Here is a 16,089-nt window from a genome sequence, read left to right as displayed (position 1 = left end):
TCCATAATATGTATTTTGTATTATAAACTTAACTACATCTACATGATCTCTGGCTGTAAGTTGATTGTGTCATGTATATAACCTTTCTGATTTCATTAAAATCAGAATCTCTTCATTTATGTGAAAGAAGCTTGAAATACAACTAAATACATTATGGACATTGATACTTCAGTGTCTTTATCCTTGTAAGAATTGTCTGAGATGGTGTATAGTATATTAAAATAAATGATTCAATATTAGAGACAACTGAGTATCCTTCCTTCATCATTAGATTTTAAATAGTCTTCTATCTTCACAGCAGAAACAGAATTTCCCTTCCCTTGGGACATCTGAGTTATAGTAAAATAAAAATGGTTGGCTGGTGCATGGTGTTAGCTGAACATTCCACCAGATATTAATCATTGTAATAGCAGTTAATACCACAAGCACTTTAAAGAGCTTACCTTGTCGTTGGCACAGCAATAAGTATGAGAGAGGGAGAACTCCAGACTTTCTTCCTCGGGGATTCACTGAAGCTTCCAGCCAGAGAATATTTTGATTGTTTATTTGACATCCTCTTGTTATATAGTGAGGGGAGTGATGGGACAGTTTCCCAAGTGACAAGGAACACCTGAGCAAAAATGGTAGTGCTTATCACTTCAGTGTATGAGGAAAAGAGTAAGGGTGAGAGAGAATGGTAATGAAGTCAGCAACCCAATTCAAATAAGCACTGGACCTTGGAAAGTTACAGTTTGAGATGAAAATATCAAGTGGACTAACTAAAATACTGTGACCTCTTAGCCACCAGCTGGCTCTACCCCCTATATCTCTGCTGTTGAAAGCTGATCATAACTCTCTATGTGGAATAGCAGCTCTATCACATTCCAGAAGGAAGGTACCACAAATTATACCGTTAAGAGTTCAGCTGAGCAGAGCTGCTGTCTTAACTTTTTCATCTTGTTTACTCAGCCTAGGAAATTTAACAGGTTCTGGTTTTATTTCAAAAATTATTTCCAGAAGCTTATAGAAACTTACAGTAGCATCCTCCACCATTCCCCACATGCATTGCCTTGTTGACCCTGTGTTTGCACCATAAATCACTGATATGAGAGTGATTCACTTACTGTAACCTCCATCTCTTCTGCTCTTACTTCAACCAATTTAAACTATGAAATATTTTCCAGCTACTTGCCTTTGAAATGCGTAAGTTCCTATTGATCTAAGTTTATTTAAGCATGTCATGCTTTATGAACAACACTTTGCTACATCTCACAGTTAGAATCACTCCTCAGTCTCTTTAAGTAGAAACTCCTCTGGTGTCATTAAGCATTATGTACAGATTTCTGACTTTTGTCCCAGGAGGTAAGCAAGAGTTTTGGGACCTATTGCCAGTTGAAAAAAATCAATCAGAAATAAGGTCATAGAGTTCTGGAGCTAAAATAAACATATGATATCTACCTGGACCCCTTCCTTTTATACATGAGATAATTGAGGCCTAGAGAGATGAAATATCTCCAAAATGATATTGTATATCAAAGAGAAAAATTACTGTCTTACAGAAATTCAGCTTACACAGTTTTTCCGGGGCACATCTGTGAAAATTTTAGCATAAAATGCCTAATCACTGAAAAAAACTTCTATCACCACTCCTTGGGTTTCATATTCATATACATTATCTCTCTTATATTTGAGGGAGAAAAATACTCTCTGGTGTGAGAGCTATATTATGCAGCTTCCAGAGCATGACGGTTTTATTTCAAACTTCATTTTAGATGCCATATTTCTATATCTTAGAAATAGCAACCTCTCCCTATTCTCTCTAAAAACAAGAGGCAGAAATGAAAACATCAAAATGCCACTGAGACAATTTATATGGATAAAAATGTTTTTGTAGATTGGTAGTTTTTCAAGGTAGTTTTTCTTTGTTAAAACTCCCTTGAGAATGATAGTTAATGTCTACTCTGTGCTGTTTGCAAAAGCCTGACCCTCATACATGAGCTTGAAATATCTAGCTAAGAAATAAGAGTCGATTTATTATAGATGTGTTGAAAAATGAGAATTGATGGATTTTGCCCTAAATACTCTGAACTTTATATATTCCCAAGCCTTGTTAATACTGTGTTTCCCCAAAAATAAGACCTCGCCAGACCATCAGCTATAATGCATCTTTTGGAGCAAAAATTAATATAAGACCCAGTCTTATTTTAATATAAGACCAGGTATAATATAATGTAATATAATATAAAATGCTGGGTATAATATAATATATAATACCGAGTCTTATATTAATTGTTGCTTCAAAAGACGCCTTAGAGCTGATCGTCCAGCTAGGTCTTATTTTCAGGGAAACGCAGTAGTTTACATAATTTAAGATTTTTCTCAGCATAATATATGGATCTGCTGACTAAAATGAGGAATTTTTTCCTTTTTCTTCAAATTGTTTATTCTTTTTCGTGACTTAAACTGCAATTACTATGCTGATAATTCCAAAAATACGATCCTGTAGCCTGGACTTCTCCGAAATACCAGTTCCTGTCTCTAACTGCACTCTCAACACTTCCACTTGGTAGACCTTATGCAACCTCAGTTTCACATACTCATATCTAAATCTGAACTTGTCTTCCCTTTATCTACTGTCTGTCACTGTTACTGTCTTCTTTTTCCCCTAGTCATCCATGTTCATCATTTTCTCATCCCTGTCTTTCGTCTTTCTTCTGTTAACTTTCATTAATACACCCAGTTTGACTGAATAGCTACTGAGTTCTAGACTGCTAGGCAGAGAAAGTGTACATACAAACAAGTCCTACTTCCTGTTCATGATGTATTGGAAGAGACCAGTATCAGTATGGAACAAGAGCTATTAACCTGAGAAACTAAAAGTTTAGAAATTCTTTCAAATAGAGAACAGCATGACCAAAATTTCTGCCTCATCCATACCAAGGTGAATTGAAAAAAGTGGAAAGGATTTTAAATGAGAGGCTTTATGAAGTGTACCTAGAAGTAGAATCAAAACAACTTTCCATTGTGTTTGACAGAATTTCTTCCCACAGAATATGCATGAAAACCCCAGTGCTTTACTTGGCAAATTCCTTCCTATTCATCCATTTATGGTCAACTCAGATGTTACCTTTTCAAAGAAGTCTTTTGAAATTGTCTTCCTTCTGCTGGACAATGATCTACTCCTTCTGTATCATGACAGAGATCAAGTTGTAGTGGGTTCAGGAGTGAATTGGAAGAAGAACGTAGAGATGAGAAGGTAGAGGCGTAGCAGCTAGGGAAGCGCCCACCCCTGGGAGAGTAATTTTATTATTTACTATTTATTGTTTTAATTTATGTTTCACTGTGGATGGGAGAATATTAGATGTATTTGTAAGCGAAGGAAAAATCGTGGAAAGGGAAAGACCGAAGGGAAAAAAGAAGATAATGAATAAAGCAAAGCTCTCAATTTCCCGTGTTGTCACTTAATCTAGATCTTCATAAAATTTACTTTCTAACAAGTCTTTCGGTTTGTCATTTTCCAGCAAAAGTAATCTTTCTAAGATACTGCTATTCCCATGCAACACATTCCTTCAAAAATCCTGCAGTACTTCTCTGTTTCGTACATCCTCGAGCTTCTCTGTCTTTCAGAGCCTCATGATGTGTCCCTTTACCTACTCAGTGCCACTTCCCTCTAATTCCTGGGTAGGTACTCAGCTCAGTAAGAATACTCTCCATTGTCTCTCTCACACCCTCTGACTTCTACAAGAACATGTTTGTTTTGTTCATGATCGTGTCCCAAGCACAATGCATGGTACCTAGTAGGTAGTCAATAATTTTTATGCAGTGTTTCCTTGCTCAGCATTCACACTTCAGGACTCTTACAATAACCCACTTATGCAACACTCTTCTTTCTCTTTTCTACTTTTCTAAACCCTACTGATTTTTCTGAATCAAGTCCCACTTACTCCACCTATGTTTTGCTACCTACTTCTGCCCATATTCTTTTCTTCCATTCTCTGAATTATCACAGTATGTACCTGCAATTCCGTACATGAACTCTTACAATAGGGGCAGTATAATAATGTGGTTAGGAGCTCAGACTCCAGAGCCTGACTGACCAAATTTGAACCCTGGCTCAGTTACTTACTGATTATATGGCCTTTGGTAAGTTATTGAACCACTCTGTGTGCCCCGATTCCTCACCTATAAGATAAGCAAAATAATAAAACCGAAATCCTGGGATTGTTGTGAGACTTAAATTTTGAATTCATATATGTTAAGTGCAGACGGTAAGCGTTATATAATGTTTTCTGTTGTTATTGTATAGGTTTATTACCGGTTTGTTTATTTTAGTCTTGCCTTTCCAACCAGATTGTGCACTTTTGATATTTTACCTCTCTCAAGATGGCCAGCACAGGCTAGTTCATTAAATACTCAGTAATTGATGATTTATTCAAAATTTAGACCATGATAAGACGACTTTATCAAGAAATTGAAGTTGCTTCACAAAGGAGCCGACTTTTCATGACAACTTATTTTATATAAAGATCTACAGTCTACACTTTTATATCTATTACACCAATTGATGCTCACAGTAAATTTATGAGGTAAATGAGGCAAGTGTCATTATTCTCACCACATAACTTAAGAACTTAAGGTCAGAGAAGGTAAGTGTCCACTCCCCGCTTTGTCAGCACTGCCATGTCTGCCGACTTCTCTCCTGCTCAGAGAAGTACACAACAGATGAATTAGTCTTGTGTGTAAGCAGACATACATTCTACTTCCAAACGGAATGTCGGCCAGGCCTTCGTGGAGGTATGCCCAGTCTCTGCATGTGATGGTCTTGGGCACGCCCCTTTATGTGCCTTGTTAGGGGGACATTTGAGTGTCCTGGAACACTTGCTCATCTCCCCCATGGGATGGGAAGGGAGATACATTTTATCTTGAGCACTATTCTCTATAGGGTGGATACCCACCCCCTACTAAAGCTCCTTACACAGGCTGAGAGGAAAGGGGATGGTGGGCTGACAGTTGGAAGTAGTAGAGTCACTTCTGTCCCTTCTCAGTCTTGGAGGAGTTGCTGGAGATTTGCTGGTAGCTTCTACTATTTGGTAGCATATTAGAGCCTTTTTGTCTCAACACAGGCACAGGATCACTCAGCATCTTTTTACACATGCATGTATTATTTCTCATTCTCTGGGCAAGGCTCTATTGCTTGCTATGTTAGATACAGAAGAAAGTAAGAAATTTAAGCTGTTGATGTACCTGGCTCTGTGTTATCTGCATGTTTACATTGATCTAAACCCCCTCCTAGAAACATATGTCACTTGAAAGACATATTTGAATTTCACAAGTTGTCCTTAAGAAAAAGCGTACATGTATTGTGTGAAAGCACACATTATTTAATACATGGTTAGCCCTGTGGTCTGCCCTGCCTCATAAGCAGCCTACTTTTGTGTTTTATACTTTCTGATTCATATTCCACCTTTCTTTTAGATTATTTTTAAGTATTCCACTTAGTGTTCTGGTTCCAATTATTCAGTGAAATTTAATAGTGTTTAAAATTTGTTTTGCTCAAAATTCAAATAGATCCCTCTCTATAAAAAGTATATACAATGTATGTCACTGTCTGTGCTGCTTTATTTTAAGTTCCTGAATTGTAAAGTAGATATTTAATAAATGTTACGTTGCTTCTAAAGTGAAGAGAGTTTAAATTCATGCAAAGAACCTATTATATAGACATTCCGAGGTCATCCTGTCCCTGCGAAAAACACTCAAAAGCTGCCAGAAACGATCAAATCTATGATGTATCTACTGAAGGCCCCACACTGGCCTCCTTCATGTCAAGGTGCTCTGTAAATATCTTTTGGAATCCTTAATTTCTAAATGGCCTTAAAGAGGTAATTTTTTATGTTAAGATTTTTTTCTCTTTCTCCCATTTACCCCTAAATGCATGCGCATACACACACACACACACACACACACACACACACACACACACACACACACTAGCATATTATATGAAAACTGCTTTCATCCATAAGGAGGGATGTTTGTTGTTTTATTTTTAACCTACTGGTGTGCATACATTATAAGTATGATCACATATGGAGTTGATTCTGAATGCAGGATCAAAATATATTACTCATAAACAAAATTATTGCTAAGAAAAATACCAGCCATTTTAGGCAGTAATCTACTAAATGATTTTCACTTTTATGTTAAACTAGGAAAAAATATTATAATCATTTAGTGATGATGATGTAATTTACATTTGTGTTAGTAGAAGTTTGGAAAAGTATATTAAATATTCTCCATGTAGCCAACAGGCCCTTTTCTCTAAATTCTTAGTATATTTGATGAAGAGATGAACAAACAAGTTTATTCAAATATTTCTTCATGCAAAAGGGAGAGGAGTCCTTACCAATGAAACATTTCAGTGAATATCAAAAATGTTTATCCAATTGTCTGTATTAACTTCTGTGTGTCACCTTTTCAAACTTTAATGCATGAAAGCCTACCCTGCTTGCTGATCTCTTTTTTTATAATTTTTAAATTTTACCTTAATTTAAGAATAATTGGTGATTTGATTGCTTTTCTTTAACATCACTACGTGTTTTCCAGTGCCACATCTGATTACTTATAATAGTGAATATGCCACAAGTTCTGTGCATATTTACACAGAAGCTGTGCATATTTGAAAGTTTTTAATACATGTTACCATTTGCTTCTCCAGAAAGTTTATTTTGATCCAAATACTTAAAATGTGTATTTTAGAGTTCTTCCCTACACCTTTACTGTCAGCATTCAACCAACAGCAAAAGGTGGTACACTTAAAGTAGGATAATTCAAGAATGTTTTATTTACAGAAAAATATAACTACATAGATAATAGTGGAATGTTGGCAAAAACACGTGAGATAATGCAGCAAATTATAGATAGTAGTAGTTACAGCCCTATATTTACCCAAAGGCCAAAAGGGATGAGGGAGAAAGAGGTTACCGGAACATAAAGAGAAGCAGGTAGAGAAGGCCATTTTGAGAGGAGCCTTTGATCAACAAATACAGCCAGGCCAAGGTGACCTCTCAGGTAGAGACCTAGAGAAATAAAGGTCTTCACTACCCCTATTGTTTGTACCCACTTGAAAGCCAGAGCTCCTAGGGTCCCTCTTGATGGAGTCCAAAGATTGCCTCTTAGAGCAGAGGAAAGCAGTGGAGAGTGAATCTGGAAGGGCAAACAGAAGCCATCAGAACACTTACCTCCTTGTAGTATATCTGTGATTGTGAATATGTTTTTATATTTCTGTGATTATTAGTGAGGTAAAAAAAAAAGCATTATTACCTAGTTTTGTTTCTTTTGTTAAGTATAAGCTAACATCTCCTCCATTCTTTTTTAACTAAGCAGATGTTTTTTCTTATTGATTTATCTCATTGATTAAAAGCTCTTTATATACAGAGGGTTCCAAAATAATGTATACACATTTTAAGAAAGGAGAAAAACTGTATTAAAATTATGCTGATGGTACCATAAAATACCTAGAAGAAAATATAGGAAGAAACTTCTCAGACATTACCCGAAGTAAGATTTTTACTGATATACACCCTCACGCGAGGGAACTAAGAGAAAAAATAAACATGTGGGATTATATCAAACTAAAAAGTTTTTTCACAGCAAAGGAAACCATCAATAAAACAAGAAGGGATCCTACTGAATGGGAAAAGATATTTGCCAATGATATATCTGATAAGGGATTAATATCACAAATCTATGGAAAACTTACTCAACCCAACTCCAAAAAAACAAACGATCCAATTAAAAAATGGGCAGAGGACTTGAAGAGACATTTTTCTGAAAAGGACATACAGATGGCAAACAGACATATGAAGAAATGCTCAACCTCACTAACCATCAGAGAAATGCAAATAAAAACCACAATGAGATACCACCTCACCCCAGTCAGAATGGCTATCATCAATAAATCAACAAACAACAAGTGCTGGCGCGGATGTGGAGAAAAGGGAACGCTTGTGCACTGTTGGTGGGATTGCAGACTGGTGCAGCCGCTATGGAAAACAGTATGGAGGTATCTCAAAATTCTGAAAATGGAACTACCTTATGATCCAGTAATTCCACTCCTAGGTATCTATCCGGAGAAATCCAGAACTTCAATTCAAAAATCTCTGTGCACTCCTATGTTTATTGCAGCACTATACACAATAGCTAAGACATGGAAACAACCAAAATGCCCATCGGTAGATGACTGGATTAAGAAACTGTGGTACATTGATACAATGGAGTATTATGCAGCCATAAAGAAGAAAGAAATCTTACCATTTGCAACAACATGGATGGATCTAGAGAACATTATGTTAAGTGAAATAAGTCAGACAGAGAAAGATAAGTACCATATGATCTCACTTATTTGCGGATTCTAAAGAAAAGAATAAGTGAATGAACTAATCAGAAACAGTTTGGGAGACAATGAGGAAAAACTGAGGGTTGCTAGATGGGCGGGGGGGGGGTGGGGGGTGGGGGGGAGGGTGAGGGGATTGGAGGGCAGTCGGTGACCACAGGATGGCCACGGGGTTTGAAAATTAATCTGGGGAACGTAATTTGGTGGTTACCAGAGCGTAAGGGGGTTGGGGGGTGGGGGATGAGGGTGAGGGGGATCAAATGTATGGTGATGGAAGGGGAGCTGACTCTGGGTGGTGAACAGACAGTGTGATTTATGGATGATGTGATACAGAATTGCACAACTGAAATCTATGTAATTCTACTAACAATTGTCACCCCAATAAATTAAAAATAAATTAAAAAAAAATAAAAAAAAATAAATAAATAAATAGGGTACAAGAGTTCTACTGAAAAAAAAATTATGCTGATGGTAACCACTTTGAGCACCTCTTGTAATTGCAGAAGTAAAACATAACTTGTATTCATCTTTTGTTATCGATATATATATAGAGTATTACTATTTTAACATTTTTTTCCTGTCTTAAAATATATATACAGTTTTTTTACACCCTCTGTATAAATGAATCTTAAATTTTTATTTTTCACATATATAACTCTTATTTAAAAGTTTACCTTTTCCTGTATGCTTGTAAATATTTCTAAACAACAATACATTTTCTCATCCTTTTGTGATTCCACTTTTTATATATAATTCTTTGTTACACCTATAAATCATTTTGCTCTATAGTATAAGGTAGAAACATAATTTTATTTTCTTCCAGTTAAGAAGTTACTCCAGCACTATCGTCTCAATAATAAATCCTTTCCCCTAGTGATTTGACATGGCGTCCTACCTATTCTCTTATCAAATATATTATATGTTTTTGAATCTGTTTCTGTGCATCCTATTCGGTCCTGTTAATCTTTTAGTCTCTTCAGGCACAGTACCGTACAGTGTTAATTTTATAGTTTTGATATATTATGATTTTATTATTTTTCAATATTTTTCTTATATTTTCACCTATTTAATGTATCAAATGAACTTCAGAATTCATATTTCAAAATTGTAAATAAAAAAAAAATCCTTTTCAGGAGTTTCATAAAATTGTAATGTATTAATACATTGCTCTAAGGGAAAATAAAGTTCTTGTAATACTGAATCTTTCCACATAACATCTTAGGTCTCTCAGTTTTTCAAATGTGCATCACAAAAATATTTTATTTTCTTTAAATGGGATCCACTTATTTCTAAATATTTTATTTTGGAGGAATATTTTTATGTTGTGAGTGAAAGCTTTTGTCCATTGTGTTTTCAGACTGGCTACTACTGCCATATAGAAAAGCTAATGACTTTGTTGTATGTATGTTGTAACTAAAACCTTACCAAATTCCTACGAGTTTTATTGGATTTTTCCTGATTATTTTGGATTTTCTAACACTATTGTATCATCTAAAAATAAATAATAACTTATTTCTTCTTCTCCAGTATTTATACCCTTATTTATTTTTCTTTTTGTTTCCATAGCAACTTCCATAACAATAATAAATAATAATGCTGATACCTATATTTCTGCATTTTTATTTTAATAAGTCTGCCTTTGTGGTTCATCAAGTAGAATGCCAAATATTTGAGACAAAGAAAATCTGTCTTAAAGAACATCTTTCAACATTCTAATTACCTTTCCTTCTGAGTTTTACCATGAATTTTTCTTTTTCTAAAATTGGGAATATAAAGTTTTATTACATATGGCTTTATGTCACCTATAGTGATGATTACATACTTTGTACTTTTTGACTGATTAAAGATGATGAATCATTTTTTAAATTGTCCCAAAATTGAACCATCCGTTATTCCTAGACTATGCCCTACTTGGTCATAGTATGTCATTTTTTTTAAATTGCTATTTCATTCTATAGTCATGGAATATTGGTGTGTGTGTGTGTGTGTGTGTGTGTGTGTGTGTGTGTGTGTGTTTAGTGCTATCTTTGTCAGATTTAAGTATTAGGTTCAGATTTAAGTATTAGGTTAAGGTAGTTTCATAAAATGGCCTGGGGCACTTTTCAGTGTTTTCTTTGCCTTGGAATAGTTAATATAGCATAAGCATTCCCTGTTTTTGAAAGAGACATAAAAATTAGGGGGAAAAATGTATTGGGCACTTTTCTTCAAAGTAATCATTTGAAAATTTAAAAATTTTACTTGTATTTACAAAGTCTATTCAGATTTTCTGTGACTTTTGAATAGTCGTACACACACCACATATCATTCTTTTCAGCTCAACTTAGTTCTATAGATATACAGGTATATTCAGATTTTCTACTCTTGGGAATATATAGAATCAATTTAATAATATAGACTTATACATAGTATTATATTATTATTTTCAAATATTTTACATGCTTATATTCTTTATATATAATTAGAAATGGGAAAGAAAAAGAATGTAAAAGCATGTTTATACTCATTTCTCATTTCTAATCATGCATAATATAGTTCATATACAGATTTTTCTAGTTTTATTGATTTTCCCCAAAACATCAACTCTAGTGTTTGTCTATTTTTCCCTTCATTAATATATTTATTATCACTAAATGATTTTGTCTATTTTCCTAAGGATAGTTTGTTTTTGTGTTTGTTTAGTTTTTGCCTTCTTTATATTTACCTAACTTCTTTCAATTAATTAGAGTATATTTTGCAAGCTTTATATAGCAGCAACTGTCATCTTCAATTTTTCAGTTAAGGAAAGGGAAGATGACTGTGAAAAATTACTGAGGCAGATACAGATTTCAGTTTTCTTGGTTAACCATCACAGTGCCCAGAGGCTAGAGAGAATCTGATGTTTTGCCCTCCCTGAAGACTTAGTCTAATAATCCAGACATAAGAATAGATTCTGCTCTGTAGCGATATTTAATCATATTTTTATTCATTCATTTTATTTTATTTACCCACACATTTAAATAGCTATTGAGTTTCTCTGTGCCAGACGTTGTGCTAGCTTTTGGAGATAAAGAGGTGAAAAGGCACAGAACCTGCATTCAGGGATATTGTAAGTCAAATGGAGAAACAGACAATGTATCACAAATATAACAATTACTATGATGGGAGTATGCATAAGTTGTTTTGGGAGTACTTCCATACCCCATACCACAAAGTTGTTCAAGAAAAGTAATAGAAGATTTATAAATATTAGTTTAATTCATTTATATTCAACAAATATATTTTAATACCTTTTATGTGTGTGGTAGTGTGGTGGGTCCTGGGGAAAAAATAGGAGTAAAAGTCATTTTCCTTTTCCTTGAGCCTTCAGTCTAATGGGACATGAATAATCCCGTTACAATAAACGTGTACAGATACCTGTGGGGACATAGAAGAGAAACTAAATGAGTCTGTCAGGAGTTAAAAATAAAGGCTTCCTTTACAGAGAATAATGTTTGAGCTGATGCTTGAAAGGTGAGCAGGGATTCCTAATATGGACAAGGTGTTGCATCCTAAGCAGAGAAAATAACATGGACAAAGCACTGTGCTGTAGGAAGGCAAGTAGTCTGCTAATGCCGAATCATACAATACAAGGTGGTGAGGGCCGAGAATAGAGGTGAAGATAGAAGCACTCACTGAACTCTTGCAGTGTGAGAGACACCAATCTAAACACTTCATATAGATTAACTCATTTAATCCTTACAGTAGCCCAGGAGGGTTCATGTAACTGTTCCCCCACTTTACTGATGAAGAAATCAGACAGAGAGGTTACATACCATACCCAGAGTCACACCGTGATAAGTGGGGTGGCCAAGCTTTGGGTCCAGGTAGTCTGACTGTAAAGCCTCTGATCTCCTGCCGACCGTAGACATAGATCAGTCCATAAAGGGTTTTCTGTGCTATACTAAGGAATTGGGATTTCATTCTATCATTGCCTAGAAACCACTGAGGTGTTTTTAATTATAAAAGTTACTTGACCAGATTTTTATTTTTAACTCAAATGGCATTTGGAAAATAGATGAGAAGGGATGACTTTAGGTAGAGAGAGAAGCAGAGATAAAGGGATAGAGAGAGAGGCAGACAGCTTCTATAGTTCACGTAAAAGACGATGAAGCCCTGAAATAGGACAGTGAATCAGGAAATAGATTTGAGAGATGTTTTGCTGGAACTTGGGGATGTTAGATGGGAATAAGGAAGAAGGAAGTGTCTGTGATGATTTTCAGATTTCTGTCTTGGGTAACTAGGTTGAAGTTAGTTAGTGCCAGAATCCATGACAGAAAATATGGGAGAAGTGTTCTAGATGCCAGCCGTGCATTCTCACAGTTAAAATGCCTTCATATTTTATTTAGGGGATTTTACATATGATACATAAGTGTATATATAGTTAGACCCTTATAGTTGTTGGTTAATATGTAGCATAAGGGTATACAGGCATACTCTCATTAAAAGTCTGCAATTTCACACTCTTAAGAATCGTAACAGAATTATTCTCCCAGTAGTTTAGTGGACACAGCAAAATGTCTGACTTCTTACCAAAATTTGCGTGCTTGGTTAGTATTCTCACTAATACATCCAGATAATCATTCAGAGCGCCCATTCTACTGAAAAATGATTTTAGTCAGTAACACTGCTAAATAAGTTCTGACTCTAAGTTGTCAATAGAATATGATTTTTTAAAAAAAGGAGTTCTCAGACAAATTGGTTCTAATACTCAGACATCTAAACTTAATATGCATTGTATATATAGGTTTTTGGGCAGAGTTGGTAAATTAATAATGTTTTCAGAGTCATTCTATAGTTGTATTCTAAATTGTCCATAAAGTTCCATGATATGAAAGCCGGGAAAATGTCAATATCAGTGGTGCTGAATGAGATAAAAGTTGTACAAACAAAGTTTTATTTTTATGCCTCTAAGTGAAACTTATACAATCAACAGTAAAATCATATATAAAACTATTGAAAGAAAAACTACATTTTGTAGTTTTTAATATTATTATCTTCATAAAGCAAAGTAGTAAGATTTGTCCAAAATCTAATTTACTAATATCCTAAAATTTGCAGAGGATTGTGTATGCATTACATTAAAGTTCTTTACTGATGCATACTTGCAAAACTTTGGGAAAAGTTTGGAAAGTTAGGGATTTGTCAGTGATCCCTCCCTCCTTCTGTTCTTACCATTTACATAGCAATTGCTCTTTTCTTTGAAAAACTCCTCATTTATGGTGCCTTTGATTGGAACCAATGCCAAGGTCAAATCTTTCTTAAATCAGTTCTTCATGGATGATACTTTGGTCAAATCCTCTTCATCAGCTATGGCACACCTTTCATTCAAATGAAACCTCTGTTTGAAATGCACATTCATCACTAAATGACTAAAACAGAACTAGGGTAATCAAAAGTTCTTTATTTTACCTTCCTAAATGTAGGACTTGGTGTGAAGCCTGGGGAAAATACCTATAGAGATTGTAACCTAATGAAAAAGGAGATGGAAGCATTGATTGCATTCCTTGCTGATTTGAAAGCTTTGTAATCTTTCTGAAGCACTTTTAATTTCAGAATGTTTAAGTAGCTTTAATTCCTAATGTTAAAAAAATTAAAATTCGTAATGCCTATTTTTTTCATTAAGTGCCAAAATCCCAGAAAGCTTTGCAATTTCCATTTCTATTTGAAGATAATGAAGTGAGAGAACAAGTGCTTTACCACCAAGGAATTTATGGCATAGGGGAAATCGGAAGGATGAGAGCTGACATTCAAACTCCAAAGGAAAACTTTTTTTTTTTTCAAAATAAGTATGTTTGATAAGTGATTCATATGCTTTATTCTCTCCTGCCTAGAAATTCTAAATTGAAAATTCTAAATGTGGAATTCTACAATGGAATTTAGAAAAGAGAGAAAATGAGTAAATGAGATAGTTAGACTCAATTTTGAAAACTTAATAAGTATATAATTTTTTTCTTTTGAATCCCCATGTTTTCAATCAAATGAATTTTAAAAGTTTTTAAATTCTCAAATTATGTTAAATAAGTTTTCAAGAGTGACTACTGGTGCTCAATAAATTTATGTTGAATTGAGTTGAGTTGTATTACCTAGCCTTTTATGGGGAGAAAATATTTCTGCCTACTAAATAACATGGAGAATAACTGTAAACAGGCCTTAGTCTGAATCAGTCTTATACCATATACTGTGTTTCCCCCAAAATAAGACCTAGCTGGACCATCAGCGATAATGTGTCTTTTAGAGCAAAAATTAATATAAGACCCAATCTTATTTTAATACAAGACCAGGTTTAATATAACATAATATAATATAATACAATACCAGGTCTTATGTAATATAATATAAGACTGGGTCTCATATTAATTTTTGCTCCAAAAGACGCATTAGAGCTGATGGTCCAGCTAGGTCTTATTTTTGGGGAAACATGATAAGAGACACATTAGACTAGCACACCGGTTTGATAGTCTGGAGTCTGATTTTACCTCCTGCACAACTTAAGATTCATATCAATTTGGTTTACTATCCGAGAAAACATCATGTTGCTCTTCATTCATCTCTGACAATCTAATTTCCACTCAACCCTTTGTATATAACATAAATTATTGCATAGAAGTCCAATACATATATTAGAACCAGTTTCTTTAGGTATACTGAGCTACAGTGCAATTTGTCATATTGCCTGAGTGTAATTAATGTGATTCATGACAACAGTGATTATACTTTAAAAAAAAAAAAATTAAATGTGCTTAAAAGAGCTGTTTTAAAGATACACAGTGCCCTCATAAGGAAAAATCTTTCTCATCTGTTTCTCTCACTTTTGAGCCAGAAGCTTGTAGTAGGCACCAGAATAATGTTTTCCTATATGTGCAACTAGTAAAAAAAGTCAACCTCAATAGTAAGGCATACAGTTCCACAGTAGACTGCAAGATAGTTTCCTGTTCTCCCTTATGCTATAGAGATTGATGTGAAGAGCCTGAAGCTATTTTATCCTGTCTAAAATTTGTCCCTCTGTAATATTCTCAATTTTTGTGTTGTTTGTACATTTCTTTCAGTCAAGAGAATCCATCCCATTAAATGACCTAAAGTCAGAGGTTTCTCCCCGGATTTCAGCAGAAGATCTGATTGACTTGTGCGAGCTCACAGTGACAGGCCACTTCAAAACACCCACCAAGAAGACAAAGTCCAGTAAACCAAAGCTCCTGGTAGTTGACATCCGGAATAGTGAAGAGTATCCTTTACACGTGTGGTTTTAAAGGGTGGTACTGCTGTATTCATATTGCTTCCTTTCCTTTTAAAGGACATGTGGTAAAAATAGTGAACATATCTGAGATTCCTCTGAATTCAAATCGGTAAGTAACTCTCAAACTGGATGCCAAAATAGACTTGCATAGTGTTTCATAAGATACATGGTTGGTGCAAAAGTAATTGCGGTTTTTGCAATTATTTTTAACCTTCTAAACTGCAATTACTTTTGCACCAACCTAATAACATTACATACAAGAGACCTTAAAAAGTTTTCCAAACAAAATCAGAATATTGGGATATTTTCTTGGTTTTGTATATGTTATTCTTGGAGGCATTTGAATCCTTCCTGCTGTAGATAAAATTTTGGCAAAGATGAGAAGTACTTACCTGGTCTACCTCATAGACTAGAGAGAGTTTGCCACATCTCAACATTAAACTTGTATTTGTTATAATTTTCACAA

The 16,089-nt window shown here is 34.7% G+C and overlaps 1 protein-coding gene across 1 annotated transcript in view; it reads left to right on the top strand.

The window, feature by feature from the left end:
• The window catches only part of TBCK (TBC1 domain containing kinase), a 187,794-nt gene that overhangs the window by 137,365 nt on the left and 34,340 nt on the right, over positions 1–16,089 (top strand). The window contains exon 24 of the mRNA XM_033105921.1: positions 15,436–15,611. Within this exon, the coding sequence (XP_032961812.1) occupies positions 15,436–15,611 (176 nt within the window). The remainder of the gene's footprint in view (positions 1–15,435; positions 15,612–16,089) is intronic.

Source organism: Rhinolophus ferrumequinum, chromosome 5 (assembly GCF_004115265.2).
Source record: "Rhinolophus ferrumequinum isolate MPI-CBG mRhiFer1 chromosome 5, mRhiFer1_v1.p, whole genome shotgun sequence".
In the NCBI taxonomy this organism is placed as follows: domain Eukaryota; kingdom Metazoa; phylum Chordata; class Mammalia; order Chiroptera; family Rhinolophidae; genus Rhinolophus; species Rhinolophus ferrumequinum.
This window is presented reverse-complemented; position numbering and strand designations above follow the sequence as displayed.